Source organism: Engystomops pustulosus, chromosome 6, assembly GCF_040894005.1.
Source record: "Engystomops pustulosus chromosome 6, aEngPut4.maternal, whole genome shotgun sequence".
In the NCBI taxonomy this organism is placed as follows: Eukaryota; Metazoa; Chordata; class Amphibia; order Anura; family Leptodactylidae; genus Engystomops; species Engystomops pustulosus.
The window spans coordinates 158566393-158593877 of record NC_092416.1 but is presented as its reverse complement, the minus strand read 5'-3'; the positions used below and the strand labels follow the sequence as shown (position 1 = coordinate 158593877).

Here is a 27485-nt window from a genome sequence, read left to right as displayed (position 1 = left end):
AACAGTTTTACTGGTAGTCACTCTGGATGTCATTATTCTTTGATCAGTTTGTAGGGGTCCAGCACACCAATGAGAAAAATCTTTAGCTCATCTACTGTCAAGGTATGTGAAACATCTCAAGTTTTGCTTCTTCTGATACAAGATAACAATCACTGTTAGACCTTCTTCACTGCTCTCCATACACTTCATCATCTCAGTCTTGTACATCAGTTTTTTGGGGCTTGAAATACTCTTTCTGCTTTTCTACTACAAAGTCAGGATCCTGGTTTTGTTCTGCGTCCTGTTTCACACCCATGAAGTTTTAAAACTTGTCTGATGAATGGTTGGGATTACTGTCTAGATTTTTTTCTATATTTTCTTTATTTGTTTTATCACCCTTTTTGCAATGTCTGTCCCTTCGGTGGACCCTGAGGTCTGCTTGTAGGACATATTAGATTGACCCGAATAGATAATATATACTATGTAATGATTGATTGCACTAATTCAGAAGAGGAAGTTGACCCCAAAATATATTTAATTAAGAATTTTTTTTTGTCTGCACTACATATATAAAGGGTTTTGGTCAGTTTTCAGACACTCCTACGACTAGTACGACAAAAGATGGCCTATTAAAAGGGGCGTGGCAAATTAATAACCCAATAGCATTTTGCCCGAGTATTCTGCAGTAAAATAAGCCAACTAATGGGAGGTGCAAAGTACAACTAAACAGTCTCATACTACACCAGATTTATCATCCAGCATGAGACACTTATATGAATCCTGAGCAGCATAAGACTATTTTGTCTAACTCTGCACTGACTTACCTTACCACAATTTTCATAAATTTGTCCCATTGTGCCTCCTTCATCTCCCCCTCATATTGTGGCCCACTCACAGTGTGTCCCCTCCAAATTGTGACCCCCTCTTATTGTGCCCCCAGTTACTCACCTCTCCCCATTTCCTACAGCTCTCCTGTTTTCTGCTGTTGCTGTGTACAGTACTGAACCTGGCAGGAGGAATGATGTCACATCAATGGCACCTGCCGACGGAGGCGCACCATGATCAGCAGAGGCACAGTGATGATGAGGAAAGCTGGAATTTCTTGGAATCATCATTATATTCAACCCGATCTATAGAGTCCCTGGATACACCTCCCCCCTTCCCTGGTGGGCCCCCTCTGCTTCGGTGGGCCCATCACTTACCAGTGTATGCCAGCTGCTGTTGCTAGCTGCGAACAGATATACGCATCAGACGGTAGTCCTCTTCATGCAACCCTTCTCTAAATTCCTTGGAAGGCCACCTGGTCTTGTCAGTTATAGTTGAAGGTCCTCTTATGCAAGATACTATCCCAACATTATTTTTACCCGTTTTATATATTTTTTTCTTTTTCAGATTCAATTTTATGTGTTAATGTTTTTATTACAACATTGTTTAATTGTCGTTGTCTAAGTGGTTAAATTTACCAAACTTTCACTGTACCCATTCATTTATGATCAGCTTTACTCAGTTCTAAAGTGGAATGAAAAATTAGGTATATGGATCAGGGAACCACATGTATCATGAGTCCGGCTTTGTCTGACTATTTTCTTGGGACTTTTCTTGGTTTTTCTGCAGGTCAGATGCATCTTAGCGTTTTTTTTCCGATACATGCGGCGTTTGGTCTTTAGTGAAAACAAATCTCCAAAAGTCGCAATCAGCTCCCCAGCTATTTTCAGCGCAGTAGATTTGCACCTAAATTAAGGGAACACTGCAGGAAACTAGACAATGGTGAACTTTCAAGGGAGACTTAGGCGCAAAAAAGTCACAAATGAGCACAAGCACCATGAAAAGTTTTAAAAATTCAAGAAAAAGGCAAGCCAGGGACTTCATAATTCTGTTGAAAGGAAATCTACCATCAAAATCACAGGGACACTTACTAGATCCAAGCACCGAGATTAGTTATCCATGGCCTCCTTCCTTCTAAAATCAACTTTTAAGATTGTGCTAATTAGCCAGAAGTGCTCTGGTTGTTACATAGCCTTACCATCCTCTCTGCTATAATGAAGGAGCCCAGTGCTTTTCTATGTGCTCCTGCTGAATGAGTCTATGAGCCATGACTAAGAACGGTTCATCCGTTTGAAACATGCCGTCTAGAAACACGCTTGAATTTTAATATTATGCCAGAGGGGTGATCCACGCCACATCAGGTACTCTACACTGGTTGGAGGTGAGCTGGACTATATATCACTATTGTGCTTCTGTCCCTACAGTTTAGTAACCAGTGTTCTCAGCATCAACTCCCCCCCCCCCTTAATCAAAACCTAGGACCTGCTAAAAGTTTTATAAAATGACATCTACACTTTCTTTGTTTATTTGTTCAAGACAACAGCTTTACAATTTATTGTATACTGATATTCTAATGAGTTTTCTCTTCTCTGCTACATCGTCTTTTAAATGAGATTAACTATATAGAAACAACTGTCAGAAGTCATCAGTAAATAGACGCCTTGAATAATAGTAAGAAGTCAATAAAATCCAGGGATCCACCCAGCTCATTAAAAATAATAGCAATTAAAATGCTAGGAGCGGCTGCATTCCTATATATGGTAGCTGTGCATGAGCACAGTCATATACCCGACAATCCCAGCACACATCCAGCACACAGACAACATGACAGGTACGTTACTGAGGCTCTGGGAGACTGAAGGATAATACAGTCAATATTTTAGCTAACGGGGTTGTATTATAGAGGATGGTTGGTCAGAAGCAGCTTGTACTGGGAATGGACTTCTTTATCTTTGTCTTCTAAGACTAGACCACCATGGGGGTCATTTATCTATAGACAGGACATTTTTGCGGGTCTTTTCTTGTTTATTTTTTACTTTTAGACTTGTTCGATTTATCTTAGAGGTAGATATATTGGGCAGCTATGCCTATAAGGTTTTTGCGACTTTTTATTCAAAAGTCCCACAAAAGTCGCACAAAAGTCTAAGACTCTTCTTCAACTTCTTCTAAAGTTTTACCTATGCATGGTCAGGACTGGAGTTTATTTGCGATTTTTAAATCTCGATATGCGCCAAAATTGCTACTTTTTTTATATGTTCACATCTGAATTTTAAAGATATATCAGGCACAACACTGAAATTTTCTTGCGCGGCTAGTTTTGCTAGGCGAATGGAAAAGTCACAAATCTAGACGCAAATATATCAAATGTGGACAAAAAAGTCACAAAAATAAAAGAAAAAAAGGATAAAAAAAGGATTCTACGATAAATGACCCCTCATGTCTTTGAATCTATATAGGATCAGGATTGTGAATGTAACATGGATAAGAAGAATAATGTAGATTAGGATAACTACAACTAGGACTTATTGTAGTTGAGTTCTGTGGACCTTGAAACTAAAATCGACAATTGGTGGCTTTTATTATTCAAAGTAGTAGCTCATTTTAATAAAATTTGGAGCCCTTGGCCACCACAGAGGAGAACATATATGAGATAACTGACTTTACTTTTGGTGAACGATCTATGGATTGCTGGAGAGTGGGTCGAGGAGAGCTAGTCAGTAGATTTCCCCCATTCCTTCTTACCATATATCCAAATCCCATTTGGTGGTTCAGAGTTGATCGCCACTAATGTTAGTGATATTTTCTAACCATTTTGATTCACTTGAAAGAATAGTTGAATAGTTGAAGCAAGAATTTCACAGTCTGAGACTGGGTTTCTCAACCTGCTATTATGTGCAATTGCGAAGGGATTTAAGTCTTCAAGATGTCATCTTGAGGCTTATCCACTGGAGGATAGCGGCTCTCTTATTTTTCATATCTTGTATTAATAATAACCTTTGCTATGATATTTCTCCGACTCAGAGGACCCTGTTTTATTCTGTGATATATTATGGTAGATTCAATAAAAATGAGTTGAAAACAAATGGTAGCTCATGAAAGTAACCCCCTTCTTCAGGCCCTACGATGGCCAAAACATTGGGTTCCCTTAAGTTGGATCTCACTCTTGATCATAAAAATGTCTAACGTTGTATATTTAAGTGGTTTTCTGTGCTGTAGTTCTACATGTCAGATGGTTAGATGTGATCTCCTGTTATTCATTGTGTTAGAGAAGTTGTTTGCTGCAATAAGGTGACAAATGAAGGTAATTGTCTTCAGTAGACCATCCCTTTAAATTGATTCTTTACAAAGATGGCCTCTTTTAATTGGTTTGTAAGCTATCCAATTAGCAGACCGGATCTGGTTTTCTGTTTCTGATGGCAGGGGGTCTCCATGCTGGAATCCAAATTTGAATAGAACACTGGTCACCCATGTCCATTGCTCTATTCACTGACATGGGAATGGTCAGTACAGCCCTTGGCTGCAGTATCTCTGTCGGTTCCAAAAAAATATTGTGATCACTGTTCCATCTAGGTTAAAACGAGATGGATAACCACCTGACAATGAGTAAAGGATTATCTACTGCTAGAATCCCAAAACACTGTTGAAATCTTTGGGTAGACTTGTTAGACTTTGCTCCATTTTATGTATTGCCACATCTGGAGAAGTAAGGAATTACACAAAAAATTAATTGTTTAGTCCTCCAAACTAGTGGCCACCTCCACGCCATTGCTTATAGGATCCTGGTGTCAGCTTTACAGGACACTAGGCCAAATCTCTTGTAGGATTCTCCTTGGTCCTTGCTGGAGCCTCTTATATATCAGGCGTATGGTGCACCAAGGTACAGGGGAATCTCACGACTTGCACATGATGCGTTCAGTCGTGATAAATGTCCTCATTGAGTAGTTTCTCTTTTTACAATTTTAGTGTTATTTTCTTATCATGAGGCATTTTTTATGGGGTAAGTTTCTTCTTCTGTCTTTTCTTTATCCATATGGAGAAAATGAGGGGCATTATCCCCATAGCAATCCTATATGAAAAAGGTTTGTCTTTTCATGGCAATCCAAACAGGGTGGGACAAAAAATGGTGGTGCTGACCCTTATATAACCATGTCCATGCAATGTGAAGTAATAGAAGAGTGGTTAAAAGTAATTGCCTTTTACTCCAAACCTTTAAAACATCACCAGACATGCAGGGTGGGAGCAGGGGGCAGATTGTGCAGAGGGAGACATATTCATGAAGAACGGATCTAGGTCATCATGAATGTGGCGTGTGCTGCATACACCCAAAGTGCAGGAACTTTATGCATAAATTTGGCGGCTGGTGGGAGTACGCACCAAACGGCCCTTTCTTTGCACAGGATTGTGTGGCGGTGTGTATTGTGCAGATGCAACACACTACTAGCGCAAACACTTAAAAAAATACATGTGCAACTACAGGCAGTCCCCGGGTTACGTACAAGATGGGTTCTGTAGGTTTGTTCTTAAGTTGAATTTGTATGTAAGTCGGAACTGTATATTATATAATTGTAATCCCAGGCAATTTTTTTTGGCCTCTGTGACAATTGGATTTTAAAAATGTTGGGTTGTCATCAGAACCAGGATTACCAATAAAGCTTCATTACAGATACCTGTTACTGTTTATTGTAGCCTAAGGCAAAAGTACAGTGAATTACCAACATCCAGAGGTCCGTTTGTAACTAGGGGTCGTCTGTAAGTCGGGTGTTCTTAAGTAGGGGACCGCCTGTAGTTTGAATACAGACACAGACAGCTTAGTAAATGTGTCCCATTGTGTCTTTACTTGTTCACCTTACTTTCTCATTCCTTAATTTACACACCTTGATCATTTCATAGATAATAAACATTTAGTAGAATTAGGGATTGTTTTCTTGCTAATAATTACCATTACTCACACTGAAATGTAAATATCATTAACCTCTTCTTTTTGTAAAACAAATATGCTCCATTTTATAGCCTGTGATTAACTTTACAGGCGCATCCCCAAACTGGTGCCATATAGGTAACATTTAGTGATTGGAATTCAAATGATCTGAAATAATTGTATATAAAAATGTCATTTTCCTAATGAACTGTGATAAATTACATTTCCTAGGTGGATAGAAACTTGAAATTGTATGAACATTGGTCAAACCGAAATGCACTAGCCCACAGTTATCAAAAACAGTGCAGTGTGTACTATGTGCAGTTGCCTGTGTGTAGTGCAGGGGGCACCAGATTTAGGATTTCTGGAGCACGTTCTTCATGAATCTGGTGCCACCTGCACTGCCCGACAGAGTGAACAACTTTTTTTGTTGCACATTTGACAAAGAGTGTGCAACACAATTCTGTTGGACTTTGCTTGTTAAATCTGGTGCACAATCGGACTGTACATCGGAATGCCCCTTTCAGTGCAGTCATTTGTGTTGCGTCGGGTATAGTACAACCGCGTCACTTATTTGTCTCTTGTGAGACTTCTTAAATACATGTGCAAGTAGTTTGCACTGAAAAGAATTTGCTAAGTCAAACAAAAAACTGGCACAGGGGCTTTAATAAATGTGGGCCAATAGGTTTTAAATCTCCAAAGCACTTCAATAAAAAATCTAAGTAAGGTTGACATTGGTGGTTCCTTCTGAAGATCCTGTCGTGGTTTTCTGTAGGAACAAAGCAGTATGTGACACCAGTCTCTAATTTAAAAAGATGGGACCTTGTTGTAACTTGCATCACCCATTGTACACCATATGTGAGACAGTACAATGGACTTGACCAAATTCAGATTCACATGCAGACACAGCCAATGAAAACTATGGTTATAGTTAATAGGTTGTCCTACCAATGGGGTAAACTCAGGGGCGTAACTTACACATACAGCGTATACACACACCATATACACACATAGAGCATAAACATACCGTATATATAAGCCGACCCGAGTATAAGCCGAGGACCCTAATTTTACCACAAAATACTTGGAAAACCTATTGACTCGAGTATAAGCCGAGGGTGGGAAATGCATTGGTCACAGCCTCCCCAGTATATAGCCAGCCAGGCCCTGCCCCAGTGTATATAGCCAGCCAGCCCCTGCCCCAGTGTATATAGCCTGCCAGACCCTGCCCCAGTGTATATAGCCTGCCAGACCCTGCCCCAGTGTATATAGCCTGCCAGACCCTGCCCCAGTGTATATAGCCTGCCAGACCCTGCCCCAGTGTATATAGCCTGCCAGACCCTGCCCCAGTGTATATAGCCTGCCAGACCCTGCCCCAGTGTATATTGCCTGCCAGACCCTGCCCCAGTGTATATAGCCTGCCAGACCCTGCCCCAGTGTATATAGCCTGCCAGCCCCTGCCCCAGTGTATATAGCCTGCCAGACCCTGCCCCAGTGTATATAGCCTGCCGCCGCTGCCGGACAGATCGCACAGAAGATATACAGGGGTCGCCGGAAAGGTGAGTTTAGATATATTTATTTTTTTGACTCGAGTATAAGCCGAGTTTGGGTTTTTCAGCACATTTTTTGTGCTGAAAAACTAGGCTTATACTCGAGTATATAAGGTAGGTAAAGTATATACACATCACATATACATACACCATATACACATCACATATGCACACAATATATAGACCATACACACACACAGCAAATACACACATACATATAATACCATATACAGACTTACAGCATATACAAACCCAATACACACTCAATACTCCAGATGCCGGGGCCCTGTGACACTGTGGGTCTGATAGCAGCTGCAATGGCTGCTACCCCTGTAGTTACACCCCTGGGCAGACTAATAATTTGAAGAGAATTTTACACAGCCTTTGCCTTTTAAAGTACCGTATTCCACCTACCTTAGTAAACATGACAGTGGCATCTTGTAATCTTTGTTTCTAAAAAAAAATATGTAATGTAAGCATCAGGAGCCTGTGATGAAGCATGAGACATAGTTACAACTATTTGTATTGTGGAGTCATATTCATGTATAATTCTTCTTATTACATTGATCCGAGCTGGAACATCCTGTACATGTAACACATCTATTGTCTTGCAGGTCTCCAGCTAGCCAACTACGACTTTCATGTAAATGAGAATAAAGCAGCTCACAATTGCAGCTCATACATAGGCAATGACCTGGTGGTACGTAGGGGGCAAGAGTTTCGCGTGTCACTCACCTTCAGTGCACCAGTAAACGATGGAGACAGACTGGAGTTCATCGCTAGTCTCAACACTTCATCAGGAGGTAAGATTTCTACTTAGTAAGCGATGACGGTAATAACGTGTCACAGAGTCATTTCAGTTTCAGCATAAAAGTCTTATTTGGTCATGAAGATTTTTTGAAGAACGTTTTATTATTGAAGATTATGGAACATTTGTTTGACAGCAGATATTGCGCTCCCATTGCAGTCTATTACTGGACTCGGCTGAACATTGTTAGGACCACTGTTAAAGTCACATTTAAATCACTGTGGCCACGCAAGCGCCAGCACAAACATGGCGACATCATGCAGCGACAATCCTCCCCAAAATGGTAGCAAGAGGGTTGAACCCCCTGTGGACCCAAACAGGCAAAATGCGATACAAACCTGAACTTTTTGGTTCTGGTTCTTCTGGTCTGCTCAACACTACTAATAACAGAATAATTTCTGTATTTATATAGCGCCAACATATTCCGCAGCGCTGCACAGAGCTTGCCAAATCAGTCCCTGTCCCCAATGGGGCTCACAATCTAATCAACCTACCAGTATGTTTTGGAGTGTGGGAGGAAACCAGAGGATCCAGAGGAAACCCACGCAAACACGGAGACCACCTTCTGGAATATATAGCATATAAAGAATCTGGTTACATTTATAAAATTATATGTTTTTAAGGAAAACTGTATGAAGAAACTTTTCCCACAAAACTATATTAAACTACTTACCTGGCCTGTAATGTGTTGCCTATTGTTAATAATAATTACAATATCTTATTTATATAGTGCACACAGATTCCACAGCACCGAACAGACCCAAATTGGTCATATTCTTATGTAACAACTTTGGGGCACTTTTACTTACCGGTCCGACGGAGTTCGCCCAAAATGCATTGTCCGATGATAATGCACTCTGCCACGATTTACAGAGTTCATAGTTCTTCGTGGTGCATGTAAGTGCTTGGGCTTGCAACGACACGCCCCCCAAAAACCGATCACGTGCAACACAATCCTAGCACAAACCCCTGTTAAAAACCTGTCTTAGCTGTGCAAATCCCGAGAACCGTGAAAAGTCAGACGAAAGTGTGATCCGCGACCCTTAGTAAATAAGCTCCTTTGTTTACATGATAAAAACCTTGTTGCAAACAGTCACCAAAAGGGGGAGCTATGGAAGAGTAATTATTCTTAATAAGAGTTTATATTTAAAATGTAACCCTTTAAAAGTAAAATAATCTATATGTTTACCTTGGCAGGTACCTTGGCAGGTAGTTCCCTTCTTGAATACACTTTCTCAGATTCTTCAGGCCATGGCTGGACAGCACAAAGAAGCGGCAATGGATCATCCACCATTAATGTGACGTTAAATACTTCAACTGATGCTGTCATTGGACGCTATATGCTTAATGTACGGACTAATGGAGGAACCAGACGCGTGGGAGAGTTTATGCTGATCTTTAACCCTTGGTTCCCAGGTAGGAGATGATTCTAGTAGGCCCAATTAGATTTCAGTGTATAATTGTACATAAAAAGGATAACAAAGAGGCTATCACATTATAATGTTGTAACATCACGAAGCTATGTTCAGAAAGTTGATTTCACCTTGGAATTTCAAGTGGATGGACCTAAATATAAGACTTACTAAATATAAATGTAATCAAGTATGTTTTGTTCAGGTGCGTAACCAGGAGATAGCAGTTTTCTGAATTGGGCCCTTTAAAAAATATACATATTACACACTTATATAAACACATAAGTATACTTATATATACACTATATAGACATCATAGGCATCACAGCATAAGCTTACAGTATACGCACACCACATATACATACAGCATATATACACATACATACAGTATCATACACACCCATGCCGCATATACACATCACATATACACACATAAATCAAATACACACATACATACTATACCATTTCCAGACACACACATACATATACACACCACGCATACATAATGCATAATACAATGAGGAGGTCCCAAGTCTTGATGTTAGGTCATCAATATTAAGATTTAAAATGTGTAAGATGAGGTTTACTTTTAATGGCCTCCAAACAGAGAGTCAAGTGTTTTTTTTGAGTATGAGTAAACTTGTACATTTTTTACATCAACCCTTCCTTCTGATGGATGACTTCCCTAAGATTAGTATTCAGGAAGTTCATTATTCTGTAATGTTTCTATTACTGTTTAGTGAGACAGGTAACATTGATGGAATCTAGGAAATCCTGATATTCAGAAGGTTGCCAAAGAGCTGTGGCACTGAATCAGCACTGATCAAGGGACTTATCTATTGTGGGAGGAGTTATTTTTTTTAATATGAACTTAAAGATGACTTAGGTAGGCCCCCTCCAGTAGTGGACTATAATATAAATGATTTGGGTGATAGCTCGGGGCCCAAGCCTTCTAGAGGGCCCATGGCCACTAAACTACTCACCTAATTTTATACTGAGAAGGACCATAACCCCATGAGATCCTCATATATCTGTACCAGCATCAATACACATGTACACAGGAGCCATTTCAGGACATTTAAAGGTTCTCTACTGGTCCTGAAACCACAGATTGAAAGCAGGCAGAAGGGACACATCTTTCATTCCTCAAGAAGCTGATTCTAATGTCAGATGTAGGAAGTGATTCCAGACTTGGAGGGGCTACACCCCTAGTACCTAGTACTTACCCTCCGGCACTCCCCACGGCTCCTCTTCTCCGCTCTCTGGGCATAATTTTCCTCTGGAAAGGGACTGTGCTGAGCATTATTTTCCCTAGTGGGCTGTGCTGGGAATAATTTTCTTTGGGGAAGTGCGTTGTGTTGGGCATTATTTTCCTGTGGAGGGGCTTTGCTAGGCGGTATTTTCCTGTGGGGGGCTGTGATGGGCATCTTTAATATTGAGGGGGGCTGAGCTGGACAACGTTATTGCTGAGGGGGGTTGTGCTGGACATCTTATTACTGAGGTGGGGCTGTGCTGCTGGACATTTCATTGCTGAGGGGGCTGTGCTGCTGGACATTTTATTGCGGAATGGGCTGTGTTGCTGGACATCTCATTACTGAGGGGGATGTGCTGCTGGACATCTCATTACTGAGGGGGATGTGCTGCTGGACATCTCATTGCTGAGGGGGATGTGCTTCTGGACATCTCATTGCTGAGAGGGATGTGCTGCTGGATATCTCATTACTAAGGGGGATGTGCTGCTGCATATCTCATTGCTGAGGGGGATGTGCTGCTGGACATCTCATTACTGAGGGGGCTGTGCTGAGCATTTTATTAAATTGTAGCGGCTGCATTTTCCACCCTAGGCTTATTCTCAGGTCAATAGGTTTTCCCAGGTTTTTTGTGGTGAAAGTCTTATACTCGCCTCGGCTTGTGCTCATCTCAGCTTATAGTCAAGTATATATGGTAATTGATGAATGGAGTGTTTATTATTGCCTGGCTAACCTTGAATCACAAGAACAAAGGGTCCATTGTACCCCAAATCACTGGAGCAGCAGGACACAAGTGTGACCAGGTGGTCTAGTTATAGTTATACCCTATCCACTGGACAATATGGAGTTAGAGATGTAGCAATTGCCATTATACTGTAGGTATTTTGTAAATGAGAAAATACAGGATAATATCCAGTACCGTGGACAAGAGAAGCACATGCAGTTTAGATTCCTGTTTGTGTGTCATATTTTCCACTTATTTTAACACCCAGTAATCCGAAAAACAGAGTGAGCTCATCCAGCAGTGAATACTTGGCATGAGTGTCTGTACAACGTATAGTCATTTATACACATGGAGTATACGCTGTCACGTGGTGGTAATATGTGCTGCCACTCAGGATCAATGATACAAATTGCTGGAAAGATGTGTCACGGCTGACACGTATATGACAGGTCAGTATCAAAGCCGGTCTGGCTTGTCCTTAAACCACTAATATTCCTAATATCCTCGCAGGTGACAGCACGTACCTAGGAGATGAAGCCGAAAGACAGGAATATGTTTTGCAAGAGTTTGGCATTATATGTGTTGGAGGATCTGGAAATTTTGAAAAATTCCCCTGGAACTACGGACAGGTAAATGACAACACAGCAATAAAAAAAAATTATACATTTGGTTATAAGTCTATGGACAGATGTATGATTCGTTGTCTTTTCCTCTTGGCTCAACATATCCCAAAATGTGTGGTCCAAGATGACTAGTTTATCAAAAAACTAGATGTGCATTTTATATGTTTGTACAGACAGTGTGGCCACGCTGTGCTACACCAAACTATCACCTATGAAATGAATAGGGGATAAGACGACACCCAACTAATGAGGCACTCCGAGTCCCTCTGTAATGGAGCACATCTGTTCTATGCTTATGGACTGATGCTTTTTTATAGAGCAACTTTCGATCTCAATTTCTCCTGATCATTGGAAGTCTGACCAGCAATTTGTAAAAAATCCTCTACCCTGTAGATCAGGAAAGTAGTTTTATGGGGAAAAAACCCTTCAAATCAAACAGATGTGAAGAACCTTGGCTCCATTAAGATCCTTGACTCCAATGCCAAATCTGTATATGTGATGTATATATGGAATCCTCTTTCTGATTAGTATACATAGGGGCACTTTCCCGGACGATCTGAGTTCCCGAAAGTGCATTGTCCGACAACAATGCGCTGTGCCGCGATTCACTAAGATTGTGCGCCCGATATCCTGCATGTGTCGCTTCCCCGCTCAGTTCCACCGGAGTTCACCTTCTTCTTCCTAGTGCATGTAAGTGCATTGGTTGACACAATTTAAATGTTAAATCCCGCGCTCAGTCCGAATCAGTCGGATCGTCCGATGGCCCGTCCCCCAATTTCTGTTGCATGAAATCCGATCACGTGCAACACAATCCCCTTCTAAATACCTGTCCCAGCCGTGCAATCCCCGGAAGCCCAACGGAAATGTGTTCCGATGACCCTTAGTAAATAAGCGCCATAGTCTTTTTTACTCCTTAGAGCTGTGGATAGCGTTGGCCTAGAAGCAACCTTCCTATTATAAGGCAAAAAACGATGCTGCAATGATTTAGAGGGTAAAATGAAGTATGAACCATCACCTCCTTGCATTGCATGCTCACCAATTCCCCCTTCACCAATTCCCCCTTCAGAATCCACATTCATCACTTTTCTATTTGTGATAAGTTGATTATACTCTTTGTATGTGCCTAGACAAAAATTACATATATACAGTCAAAAAAATGAATGATAGGGTCAGGAGGTGTTGAGTAGAGAGCTTGATGCTTACGTTTCTCTCGTCGGGTCAGGAAGCGTAACATTTATGAGATGCAGCTATTCACAAGTAACAGAACCGGCTCTTATTGCCCAATAGTTGTTGTCCACGTGGTATGAATATTCATAAGAATACAGGAACAATGTGCAGGAATGTTTTTAGACTTACAGTAATGTGATTTCATGTATTTAGTGTTAATTAGAGGTGGGCGGAGCCAAAGCTGACGAGTGATGCGGAAGAAGTACAGAGAGAGACAGTGATGTCATGGTGTAGAGAATACATATTAATGTTTCCTTATGTACAATAGGCCTTATTAGACACTGGGCACTGTATTTACACCGTGTATTTACACTGATGGCAGGGAACCTGTCATCAGAAATTGGCTTAATAATCCACTACCAGTATATTGCCGAGCAGATAAACAGCTTCTAGATGATGTTTCTATTAGGGCCGAGTGTGGTGGCATCATTCAGAAAATCCCCTTTGAAGTGAGATGTAATTGGTTTTATGAAGTCAAGGAGGCGGACTGTTTATCACTAAAGTCAAGCTCTCCCTGCCTGTAATTGATGGTCCTGTGTCCCGGGATATCAATGACCAGATATCCTGCAGTCTGGCACATGATGTCAATAACAGAGGAGAAGGAGGCATTCAGAAATGGGGAGAGCTTGACTTCAGTGTTAAACTCTCCGCCTCTCTGACTTTATATAATCAATTTACATCTCAGTTCAAAGTAGATTTTCTGGATAATGCCACCACACTGGGCCATGGAAGAAACATGATCTGGAAGCTGATTGACAACATACTAGTAATAGTTTATTAGGGCAATTTTTGATGACATATATTAAATATAAGATTATAAGGCAAAAATGTACATGTAACTGAAAAAAAAAAAAAAAAGGTTTGTAAGCGGAATTGAGAGTTAAAGACATCAGAAATGTACTGCATGGCCTAATGCTACTTCTACTAAACCTTATTTCTCTATGCAGTGTCAGCAGAATATTCTGTACATCAGCTTTGTCCTATTGGATTCAACCTTAAGCTTCAAGAGAAATCCCCAGGAGGATGTAAGGCAGCGCAATGATCCTACACATATCTGTAGGGTCCTCAGTGCCATAGTAAGTCATAAGAATCATATTGAGACAACTGTATCTAATCTGTCATATTCTTTGTGTAAGTCTCCCAAAGGTCACCTTGGCCTGAGTCTTATAAAAATCTACCACCCAGGCTCGTCTCAAGCAAAAATGCATAAGACTTTGGAGGTGATTTTTTTAATAGGTAAAAAAAAAACATTTTTTACAGTCTACCTGAAAGGGGCTGTAAGTGGAATAAAAACTAGTGACACAGTCCCTTTAAGTTCACCCTGACAATATGGTAAGTTATTTCTGCTGTGGGCTGAATATGGAAACCTATTATTAAACAAGATTATCTGTTGTTCTTGGCTCGGATCCTACATATATTACATACATTTAATATTAGTTCCTAAGAGAAATTTTTCAAGCAAATGATTTCTCCGTCTGCTTAATTGTCTGTGAATTATTATTTACGGTTATTACATGGAGAACACAGAGAGGTTATCGGATTAACATGACGGCAAGATAATTTGGAATTAGTTATTAGTGGGGATTGCTCTGTAGCTGTCAGGCGGCTTTTAACTCACAAAAAAAGGCATTTGAGCCACTCTGGGCTCAGTTCTTATGACTTTCACTGTGTTCTCCAAATAACACCTCTGTTTTATTCTTTGGTTTATATACAGTATATACTCAAGTATAAGTCAACCAGAGTGTAAGCCGAGGCCCGATATTTTGCCACAAATAACTGGGAAAACTTATTTGCTCGAGTATAAGCCTATGGTAGGAAACACATTGGTCACAGCCTCCCTGAGTAATGAAATGCCTTGAAGCAGGGCCCCTAATAATGAAATTTCCTGCAGCAGAGCCCCTAGTAATGAAATACCCTGCAGCCTACCCCCTACTTATAAAATGCCCTATAGAAAGCCCTGCATTGAGCGCCCCCTATTCATGTATGGCCATGCAGCCCCTGGGTATATAAAAAAATGCTATACTCACCTTCCGGCACTGCCCGATGCTCCCTGCGGGCTCCTCTTCCATTCAGCTCTTCCTCTGTAACAAAGCTCTTCCCAACGGTGCACACTATGACGTCAGCAGTGGCAACACCGCATCATAGTGGGCACTGGCGGACAAAGCACATGGACGTGTCTCTGCCCGCTTTGTTACAGATGAAGAGCTGAAGGGAAGAGTAGCCGTGGTCAACGCCGGAAGGTGAGTGTGGAAGATAAAGTCAAGGTGGTAAGATTTATTGTGTTTTAATACATTTTAAAAATGAAACAAAAGTGTACGGGAAAAAAAAATTCCATTATGGGGTTCACCACCGGGAACAACTGTTTATATATTTTGTTAGATTGGGAATTTTAAGAAACACTGCAATACCTAACTTGATTGTGATTTTTACTGTTTATTATGTTTTATGAGTTCTAGGGAAAGGTGGGTGATTAAAATTTTTATGGCTTCATATCCGCTATTGGTGCTAGCACCGATGGCGGGTATTAGTGGTGCAAGCATTGGCTGCACAGCACTTTTTCAATGTTTTTACATTTTGTTAAGCTTTTTAGTAGCATGCTTAGCTAATTGATCCTCTCACACCTGTCATATTTACTGGACGGGGGCCAGGCGTAGAAATATATGCAGCGGGCGAATTCTCACATCTGAAAATTTGCTGGCTGCAGCGAGTGTGTAGGCGCAGAGACAGGAAAGCCCTGCAACGGCCATTCCCGCCGGGAGGTGGGCTCCTAACTGGCCACGCCTATCCCCTCACCCCCCCCCCCCTGGCTGAAGCTGCACATCGAGGAAAATAATCGCAAGTGCTAGCTATAAGCTAGCATTTGCACTTATTTCAGAGCTTCTATGTCACTGATGTGGCACAGAAACCCTGATAAATATCCCCCACTATCCCTATATTGGGATGTGTGATGGCCCCTTCTAATAAGATAATAATTTATCTATAACAAACCTACATCAAAATCGAGTTTTCGATTTTCTCCTGTTGTATCTGAGCCAATAAATGTCATGTGTAGGTAATTGTTGTTCTTTGTAATTCTGATGTTATGGCTGTCTGGTGACATGAGAATCTCCCTGAGATGCTATACTGACAGCGAGGATGACCTTAGTCTTCTTCTGGCCTAAACTCAACAAATCTCATGTTCCTCCCTTCCAGGTAAACAGTAAAGATGATAATGGTGTGGTGCAGGGAAACTGGAGTGAAGATTACTCCGGAGGCACAAACCCCAGTTCTTGGAATGGCAGTACTCTTATACTTCAGCAATGGAACGATCGAAGGCAGCCAGTTAAATATGGGCAATGCTGGGTTTTTGCTGGCGTTCTCTGCACAGGTAATATGATGCTGTAATCTATCAGTAGTGGATAGAGATGCATGCAGGATATCTACAGGACATATGTCTACTACATGAACCACGTACACGAGACGCAAATTCTGAACCGAACCGAACTTTTCATGTTCGCGTCTGACTCAACTTCCCCTGTAGTTAACAGCCACAGTTGATGAAGACAACGATTTTGGGGGCTCGCTCTTTAAGGTCTGCTAGCAAAGTCAAAAGCAGTACTTAAATGGCCCCGGGCCTGCACTGACCTGCCTGGCACTAGAATTTTTGGGAGAAATGCTCCCCGATGATGTAATCAGGAGCAACAATCCTCCCCGAATTGCCCTCCCCAAAATTTTGCCCTGTGGTCTACAGTATTCCACCTAAAAATCCATATGTTTTATTTAGATGTGTCCCAGTCACTGAATGGTTCCCTTTAAAGGGGTTCTACAATTAAAAAAAAAAAAGATATATGGCTGGGAAGGCTGTAAGAATAATAAACTTTTATACTCACCTCTCTCCGCACTCTTGTTAAGCCATGGTGCCTCCCATATATATAGAGACTGGAGGTGATATGGGGACTACAGCTGTGCACCTAATAAGGCAGGAGTTTCTGGTTTCAGCCCCTCCAAACCTCACACACATCGATGCTAGGATTGGTCTATCTGGTTTAAAATCTAAGATATTGGATACGTTGAAATTCAACAAGCCTGACCCCTAGATAATCACCCAGTCTGGTGACCACACTACGCTGCCAACTCGGAGTAGCTACATCGTTTGTGTAGCTTCTGGCGCCTCACTGTCTACGTAGCCAACCTGAGTCAGTAGTGTAGAGTGGCACTTGCGCAGACAAATGTGGGGACCTTGCGGCCGGCACCACTTTATCTGCTCGTGATTGCGCACAGTACGAAACATGCTGACCGTGAGAATTCCTGGATGTGGGTAGGTGACATGTGCAAGGGGCGTAAGAATGACGGAGAAGGACGGGTGAGGGGCGGGAATATACTTTTGAAAATCTCACACGGAGGAACAGTTACCCAAGGGTAGGGGGAAACTACTCCTCTTCAGCCATGCCCAGGGGGCGACTAGACTAGTCACACAGCACATGTAATTCAGGTAATATATAATATATTTTTCATACATAAAATGTTTAGCAGTGTATGAGCAATGCTCTATGGGGACAGGGGAGGGGGGTTGCTAAAAAGGGGTCTCCTGGTGACAGGTGTCCTTTAAGGAATCAGAAAAAAAATAGATTGAAAACTCGAAATACCCTGCATGCTTTAGACTACATCAACACCTTGGGGCATTGATATAAATTAAAGCTACAGTACAAGAATTATTTAGAGCAAATCTGGATCCCCCAGATTTAATTTTGTTGTTTCCCAAAAATCCACTACTGCAGTTCCTACCATGTCTTTCTCGTCAGTCTGCAGAGCGCTTGGGATACCGTGTCGAGTGATTACAAACTACAATTCTGCCCATGACACAAATGGCAACTTAACTATTGAAGAATACTATAGCTCGTATGGAGAGCCTTTAGACGAAAGTGATGATAGCATATGGTGAGTACTGTATTTCTACACAGCATCTCACGACATGACAAACATTGCCTCCACTTTCTAAGCACTTTGGGGAACATTTACTTACAATTTCACTGGAGTTCACAGAAAGTGCATTGTCCAACTCTAATGCACTGTGCCGCGATTCACTTAGATCATGCCCCCAATATCATGAATGCTTCCCCACTCAGGTCTGACAGAGTTTCATCTTTTTAGTGCTACGGCTTGAGGCACAATTTGAAAGTTATATCCCGCGCTCATTCTGAATTAGTCGGACTGTCTGGCGGCACGCCCCCTAATTTGTGTTGCATGGTAGCCAGCGCAGCTACGACAAATAAAAGGGTCACGTGCAACACAATCACAGTGCACCCACTACTAAAATAACTGTGCAAGCCATTTTACCATTGAAATTGGAAAAAAGTGCGTTGCAAAGTGATGATAGATGAGAAGATATCGAACTTCCCACTCATCTACACCCCTGGTCTCTCCCAGCCGTGGCTACTTGGTAGGGGTATTAACAGCCAATCCGCCAATATGTCTGGGTTGTGGGGGGCACACCCAAACCCCAAACTCAAATGAGAAGATCAGAACCCGCTTCTGATGCCTCTATCATGGGTTCTATAGCACCAAAACATTTGTATTTGTTCCTTACTATCCTAAAATTACATTTATTTAGATGATTATGGGTGCTGATAAACAAAAATGTCTATTTCTAGATGATAACACATGATCTTTTGTAGGAATTTCCACTGTTGGAATGAAAGCTGGTTCAATCGGAGTGATCTTGGATCTCATTACAATGGATGGCAAATCATTGATTCAACTCCACAAGAGATGAGTGATGGTAAAAAAAGGACTAAACATCATTAAGAAATGCAAAGTATAGGTGCTTTAGCCATGGTGGTCACAATCCAGCTGTAGCGTCCAATTTCTACTCCATGCAAGTCATGAAGTCTAACTTGTTGCCTAGTGTCTTGTTTTGTATGGGATGGGCTACAACATTCTACTCCTACCGAACCATTCCTTTCACCTTCAGGCATGTCCATCTATTTCACTTTATTAGGCAGCAGATGAGATGTAGCATTTTGAGCTGGTTGGCACATAAAGTCCGGTTCCAACAATGAGCCAAAGACACCTGTCATCTTGGTCTGAAATGAAATATTACACATAATGTGATATGACATGAAAAGAACTATAACAATTCATTATTATATGTAGATGATCCAGATTTCTATTTGTAGGTACTTTCCAACTGGGCCCCACATCTCAACGTGCAGTAAAAGACGGAGAGGTGGATAAAAAATATGATACCGGCTTTGTGTATTCAGAAGTAAATGCGGATGTGGTTAAGGTGGTCGTACAACCAAATGGAAGAAAAACTGTTGGAGAAACAGATAAGACAAAAGTTGGATATTTAATCTGCACAAAGACTGTAGGGAAAGATGACTACAGTGACATCACGAGTGAATACAAGTATGGTGAAGGTAAAGTATTTTTGCTAAATTATAATTAAAGGGAATTCCTGGTAAACCCCTTTGTGGCTAAGGCAGTTGTACCCCCAATAAAAGAAAGTGTACTAGGCCTGCTATGGCTCCTGCTTCTAGCATCATTGGGGTATTTGGTAATTTACGCTGTTGGCTGGGCTAGAGAACAAGTGATGTTCTGAGGCCTAACCCGTGCCAGAGAACTGGAGTACCCAAAGTTGCTAGCAGTAGGAGGCAGATAGAACTGAACACTTCTCCTTAATTACGGCAGAGTAAGGGAGATAAGCTGCAATGACAAGTACTGCCACTACACAGACAATGGAGCTAGAGTCACAACTTTCTTTAAGGATACCATCCAGTTAAAGCTAATTTATTGAACAATACTTGCTTCAGGAGCTGAAGGGAGGAGCAGGATTCATTTTCATTGTATTCCTAGAACCTTGCTAGAACCGAGAGTCCTGCTCCTCCCTTCAGGCCTCCACAAAGGTAGAATTCAATGAATCAGCTGTGACTGGAGTGTTCCTTTAAGTGTTAGTAATTGCACTAGTGAATGATCAGTGAGATTGCCAGGTTTTGGGCCGTTACAATATTGACTTTGATGTCCTATCATGAGGACAGGTCATTATTATCTTTAGCCCCTAAAACAGTTGGACAGGAAGTTGGAGCGATGGTCTCAAATCTTCAGAAGAAGCAAATGTTAACTCGACATTGAAAACATTACATATCATTGAAAGTAATAGCAAATATATTTGTAATGTAAACTATATTGTTGACAACAAGTGAGCCATGGGTAAAAGCAAAGTTGTAGAGCAGAAAAGTACTAATATTCTCTATATCTTCAGGTTCATCAGAACAGAATGAGGTACATAACAGAGCTCTGCGATTGACTGGCAGGAGTTCAGGATTTGTAGCATTCTCTGCAGAAGGACAACCCTCCGCAGCCCCAAAACGTGAATCTGAAGTTTCTGGGGTGATATCAGTTTCTGGATCACCCAGGGTTGGAGATGACATCGATGCAATCCTGACTCTGAAGAATTTAACATCAAAAAGCAGGAATGTGACAGTCAATATCTGTGCAGCTGCCATTAAATACAATAAGGCCGTGAGACGAAAGATCTTCAATCAGTCTGTGAATGTACATCTCAGCCCAAATGAAGGTACTGGTAACCACTTACTGATATTTTACACTTGCATGGGGTTAAAGGGTTGTCTCCTTATAAAGGGTTTGTAAAACCACTCACCCTGGAAAAATGATTTGCATATTTTCCCAGAATCCTCTAGGGGATCATCCATGGCTATAAGTCTCCACACGCCTACAGGGCGGCCTTAATTGAGAACTCTTACTTCCCGACTATAGAGGATTAGGGCGTTTTCACACTACTGTGGTCAGGTGTCCCATGCTGGACACTGTGGTTGGTCCGTGAAACAGGACAATGTGGTCCCTGATTTATGGAGCAACATCGGCCGTGTGAAATAGATCTTAGAATGGCTCTTAGGCCATTAAACGAATGCAAATTTTTAACTTTGAGTACTCCCTGTAATTAGCTGGAACATGGTGGTTCCTATACAATAAGATTAATCCAAAATGTCGAGCTCTGGGGGCTCCCTGTGATCAGCTGTAACTGGGTGGGAAAACAGGGAGAAGTACAGAGGTAAGTGCTCAATTTCCTGTTCAAATCCACAAAGAGGTATAAAGAAAAACAACGGACCTGTCCATATAATAAATACCAAAAAGTTGGGAACCGGAAACATACATTTGGGGAAAATGTAAACTTTGTGCAAAAATAACTTTGGAGAAGCAAACATTACTCCCATTACTATTTAGATAGTACCAGAACATTTTCATTGCTGTACACAGATTATAATCACCTATGTGTATGGAGGCCAGTTGGTAGACCATTACAAATAAACTCATTGTAAAAAAAAAATGCTACTAAAATGGAACTGAATGAAACATGTGTGACTGTAATGATACATGTAAATGATTACAACATTAGTGCAAAAACCTGAACTTACAGGTGAAAGAAGGCTCTAGGATCCTTCTAGGCTCAAGCAAGATAAGATATGGTTCACCATTAGGCTGGATTCACACAAACATATGCCCGCTGGGCCATAGCTGGAGTGGCATACGTCCGGTTGCATGGAGAGGAGGAGGGGTGACCCCATACCCTCTCCATAGACATGCACGGCATACAGGCTATACACACGGGGAAAGATAGGACATGTCCAATCTTTTTCTCTTGTACGGAGCAGTACAGTGCCACATGTGTGAGGTGCCGTATCGCTCCCTGTGGCCATTGCGGTCAAAGGTGGACATATCTACGGCCAGAAGCTTGCGGCCGTACATTAGTCCCCTTGACGGTCGTGTGAATGTAGCCTTGCGCATACAAATTCTGCGTGGTATTTGATGTCTCTTTTGCACAAAGTTTTCACTGCTGCACCTGGAGATGGACTCTAGACTCTAGCGAGGTTCTAAGACGACAATGAAGATGAGTCCTCCCTTCAAGCCCTTCACCAGACATTATTAAATGAATAAGCTGTGAATGTAGAGTTCTTTTAACAAAACTGTGGGACCCGTTTGAGCTTGATTTCTACTGGTAGTGGATCATCGGAAGCTTGTTCATTATATGTGCATGTTGACCACTGACCCCAAAGCCTTCTAAGAGCTAAGTCAAAAGATAAATACAGGCAATTTATTAAAACTACTGTCCTGCTTCAATAAGGGACCAATCAGTCCCTCTTAACAACATTTTTCACTCCACAAGCTGTAACGTATGGATTTTTTTGTTAACAAAGCTATATTATGGCTAGTTATCTGTGAGACAAATTTTTGTTTTCTAGCGGCAATGTTTAATATTCTGTGTCATGTACTAGGAAAAAAAATCCAAAGGTTGTAGAATTGCCCAAAAAATAGTTCTGTCATATTCTGATGGGATTTATTTTTTAAATGCTTTGCTTCGTGTACGGAGCTGTGTAAGGTCTAGTCGCTTGGATGATGTTTTCATTGATTCCATTTTGAAAAACCTTTTGATCACTTTTTATTAAAATTTCCTATTGGAGGCAAAATGGCAAAAGAGTGTTGATTCGGGCATTTAGGCGCTATTTTCTGCTACGGGGTTCATCGCCCGGAATAATTGTCTTTATGTTTTATTATATATGACATTTTGACATGTTTATGATTTTACTTGTTTTTTTTTGTATGTGTTCTATGGAAAAGGAGTGATTTGAATTTATTTTTTAACATTTTCTACATATCGTTTAAAACTTTATTTTTACTTTAAGTTCAGACCCCCCTAGGGTACGTGAATAGAGATGAGCGAACATACTCGTCCGAGCTTGATGCTCGATCGAGCATTAGCGTACTCGTAACTGCTCGTTGCTTGGACGAGTATTTCGCCCGCTCGAGAAAATGGCAGCTCCCGCCGTTTTGCTTTTTGGCGGCCAGAAACAGAGCCAATCACAAGCCAGGAGACTCTGCACTCCACCCAGCATGACGTGGTACCCTTACACGTAGATAGCAGTGGTTGGCTGGCCAGATCAGGTGACCCTGGGATAGACTAGCCGCTGCCCGCGCTGCTCGGATCATTCTCTGTCTGGATGCCGCTAGGGAGAGAGCTGCTGCTGCTCAGGGAAAGCGTTAGGGTGTTCTATTAGCTTACTGTTAGGCAGGAGTGATTCTAAAAGAACCCAACAGCCCTTCTTAGGGCTACAATAACGTTATAATTTTTTTTTTTTTTTATTTGCAGCTAGTACCATATTGTGAGGAATTAGCAGGGGGACTTGCTACCGTTGTGTTTAGCTCTTAGTGACACACATATCCACCTCAAACACCAAAGTGGGAAAATTTATTAGGGGTTTGAGTAGAATTAGGCACAGTCTGCCAGTTTCTTTTTATTTTACGTTTATTTTTTTCATAACTCAGCGTCATCTCATCTGGCATAGTAGTGTGCTGTAATACTTGGCTAGAAAATAGCCATAGGAGAATACAAACGTCTTAATTACGCCTACAGTAGCGTTATATATATTTGATTTCTGGTTGATCTGCTGGTGGCTGTACTTGCTGCAGTGCATCTACTATCAAATTGGGAGCAATTTGGAGTCAGACTTGCGACCACTGTGTTTTAGTGACGCACATATCCATCGCAAAGACCGAAGTGGGAAAATTTATTAGGGCCCGGGGTTGTATTTCAATTAGGCACAGTCTGCCAGTTTCTTTTTATTTTACGTTTATTTTTTTCATAACTCAGCGTCATCTCATCTGGCATAGTAGTGTGCTGTAATACTTGGCTAGAAAATAGCCATAGGAGAATACAAACGTCTTAATTACGCCTACAGTAGCGTTATATATATTTGATTTCTGGTTGATCTGCTGGTGGCTGTACTTGCTGCAGTGCATCTACTATCAAATTGGGAGCAATTTGGAGTCAGACTTGCGACCACTGTGTTTTAGTGACGCACATATCCATCGCAAAGACCGAAGTGGGAAAATTTATTAGGGCCCGGGGTTGTATTTCAATTAGGCACAGTCTGCCAGTTTCTTTTTATTTTACGTTTATTTTTTTCATAACTCAGCGTCATCTCATCTGGCATAGTAGTGTGCTGTAATACTTGGCTAGAAAATAGCCATAGGAGAATACAAACGTCTTAATTACGCCTACAGTAGCGTTATATATATTTGATTTCTGGTTGATCTGCTGGTGGCTGTACTTGCTGCAGTGCATCTACTATCAAATTGGGAGCAATTTGGAGTCAGACTTGCGACCACTGTGTTTTAGTGACGCACATATCCATCGCAAAGACCGAAGTGGGAAAATTTATTAGGGCCCGGGGTTGTATTTCAACTAGGCACAGTCTGCCATTTCCTTTTTTATTTTACGTTTATTTTTTTCATAACTCAGCGTCATCTCATCTGGCATAGTAGTGTGCTGTAATACTTGGCTAGAAAATAGCCATAGCAATAGGATAGCATCGTTTGGTTTTAAAAACTAAAAAACACAAAAAAAAAAAAAAAAAAAAAAAAAAAAGTTAAAAAAAAAATACAAGTTATAACTCTCATTTTCAAAATGTTTAACCCGAGGGCTAGGGGTAGAGGACGAGGGCGGGGACGTGGGCGTCCAACTACTGCAGGGGTCAGAGGCCGTGGTCCTGGGCGGGGTGAGACACCACCTGCTTATGAGGGAGCAGGGGAACGCCGCAGAGCTACACTCCCTAGGTTCATGTCTGAAGTTACTGGGAATCGTGGTAGAGCACTGTTGAGGCCAGAACAGTGCGAACAGGTGATGTCGTGGATTGCCGACAATGCTTCGAGCAATTTGTCCACCAGTCAGTCTTCCACGCAGTCCACCCATGTCACCGAAATCAGCACTCCTCCAGCTCCTGCACCTCAGCCTCCTCCCCCCCAGTCTGCCCCCTCCCAGCAAAATTTGCCATTTGAACCGGCATACTCTGAGGAACTGTTTTCTGGACCCTTCCCACAGTCACAAACCACTTGTCCGGTTGCTGATGAGCAATTTTCCGATGCCCAGGTTTTCCACCAGTCGCAGTCTGTGGGTGATCATGACCTTGTTGACGTAGTGGAAGAAGTGTGTAAAGAGGTGTCCGACGATGAGGAGACACGGTTGTCAGACAGTGGGGAAGTTGTTGTCAGGGCAGGAAGTCCGAGGGGGGAGCAGACTGAGGGATCGGAGGATGATGAGGTGACAGACCCAAGCTGGGTTGAGAGGCCGGGTGAACACAGTGCTTCTGAGACGGAGGAGAGTCCTCGACCAGAACAGGTTGGAAGAGGCAGTGGTGGGGCCAGACGGAGAGGCAGGGCCAGAGCTGGTGCATCAGCGCCAAATGTGTCAACTAGTGAAGCTCCCGTGGCGAGGGCTCCTGCGGCGAGGGCTAGATTTTCAGAAGTCTGGAGGTTCTTTAAGGAAACACCGGATGACCGACGGACTGTGGTGTGCCACATTTGCCAAACCAGGATCAGCAGGGGTTCCACCACTACTAGCTTAACTACCACCAGTATGCGCAGGCATATGAATGCTAAACACCCCACTCAGTGGCAACAAGCGCGTTCACCTCCGGCCGTGCACACCACTGCTCCTTCCCCTGTGTCAGCTGATAGTCAGCCCCCTGCCCAGGACCCTGCCACAGAAACCCCATCGTCACCTCCACGATCCTCCACAGCATCCACCAGCGTTCAGCTCTCCATACCCCAGACGCTGGAGCGGAAACGCAAATATAGTGCAACCCACCCGCACGCCGAAGCCCTTAATGTGCACATCTCCAGATTGCTAAGCCTGGAGATGCTGCCCTATAGGCTAGTAGAGACCGAGGCCTTTCGCAGCCTCATGGCAGCGGCCGCCCCTCGGTATTCGGTCCCCAGCCGCCACTACTTTTCCCGATGTGCCGTCCCAGCCCTGCACCAGCACGTGTCAGACAACATAATCCGTGCCCTGACCAACGCCGTTTCTGACAAGGTCCACCTGACCACGGACACGTGGACGAGTGCTGCCGGGCAGGGCCACTATATATCTCTGACGGCACATTGGGTTAACTTGGTGGAGGCTGGGACCGAGTGTGACCCTGCGGCTGGTCATATACTGCCGACGCCGAGGATTGCGGGGCCTACCTCGGTCCAGGTGTTTGAGGCCTACTATGCCTCCTCCTCCTCCCACCCCTCCTCCACCTCCTCCTCCGAACGACCATCCGTGGGCATGGCGCCATCAGTCGGTAGCTCTAGGCACAGCAGCAGTGCCGTCGCTAAGCGACAGCAGGCGGTGCTCAAACTGCTGAGCCTAGGCGATAAAAGGCACACCGCCCAAGAACTATTACAGGGCATCACGGCGCAGACTGATCTGTGGCTGGCACCGCTGAACCTGAAGCCAGGCATGGTTGTGTGTGACAACGGCCGTAACCTGGTGGCGGCTCTGCAACTCGGCAGACTGACACATGTGCCATGCCTTGCCCATGTGTTAAATCTGATAGTTCAGCGTTTCCTCAAGACATACCCCAATCTGTCTGATTTGCTCACGAAGGTGCGCCGCATCTGTGCGCATTTCAGGAAGTCCAGCACAGATGCTGCCACTCTCAGGGCAGCGCAGCGCCGCCTCCAACTGCCCGCTCACCGACTGTTGTGCGACGTGCCCACGAGGTGGAATTCAACACTGACCATGTTATCCAGAGTTTACCAGCAGCGCCGAGCGATTGTAGACTGCCAGATGTCAACTTCCACCAGAACTGGTAGTCAGGTCAGTCAGCTTCCTCAAGTCTACAATGAGGAGTGGACGTGGATGTCTGATATCTGTCAGGTGCTGAGTAACTTTGAGGAGTCAACACAGATGGTCCGTGGCGATGCCGCCATCATCAGCCTCACCATCCCGCTGCTTGGCCTGTTGAAAAACTCTCTGGTCAGCATGAAGTCAGAAGCTTTGCGCTCCTCACAAGAGACAGGGGAAGAAGATTCCCTTGTTGATAGCCAAAGCACCCTTAGGTCTGTTTCTCAGCGCACATCGGAGGAGGTGGAGGTGGAGGAGGATGAGGAGGAAGAGGAGAAGAATGTTGGCGAGACACAAGAGGGGACCATTGTTGAGTCCTACACTGTTGAGCGTGTATGGGCAGAAGAAGAGGAGTTGGAGGAGGAGGAAATGGACAGTCAGGCCAGTGAGGGGAGTGAATTCTTACGCGTTGGTACTCTGGCGCATATGGCAGATTTCATGCTAGGCTGCCTATCCCGTGACCCTCGCGTTCAAAGAATTTATTCCAGCACCGATTACTGGGTGTT

General features: G+C 42.8%; 1 protein-coding gene across 2 annotated transcripts in view; it reads left to right on the top strand.

Annotated features, from left to right (window-relative positions):
- The first annotated feature begins 2519 nt into the window (after positions 1-2519).
- Positions 2520-27485, top strand: part of LOC140064815 (protein-glutamine gamma-glutamyltransferase E-like) — a 36667-nt gene continuing 11701 nt past the window's right edge. Inside the window, exons 1-10 of one of the 2 annotated variants that reach the window (XM_072112058.1) lie at positions 2520-2635; positions 7887-8075; positions 9278-9496; positions 11977-12095; positions 14264-14392; positions 16509-16683; positions 18098-18233; positions 18971-19074; positions 19472-19714; positions 20557-20871. In XM_072112058.1, the coding sequence (XP_071968159.1) occupies positions 2575-2635; positions 7887-8075; positions 9278-9496; positions 11977-12095; positions 14264-14392; positions 16509-16683; positions 18098-18233; positions 18971-19074; positions 19472-19714; positions 20557-20871 (1690 nt within the window). In that variant the 5' untranslated portion in view covers positions 2520-2574. The remainder of the gene's footprint in view (positions 2636-7886; positions 8076-9277; positions 9497-11976; positions 12096-14263; positions 14393-16508; positions 16684-18097; positions 18234-18970; positions 19075-19471; positions 19715-20556; positions 20872-27485) is intronic. The other variant, XM_072112059.1, reaches the window with a different exon arrangement.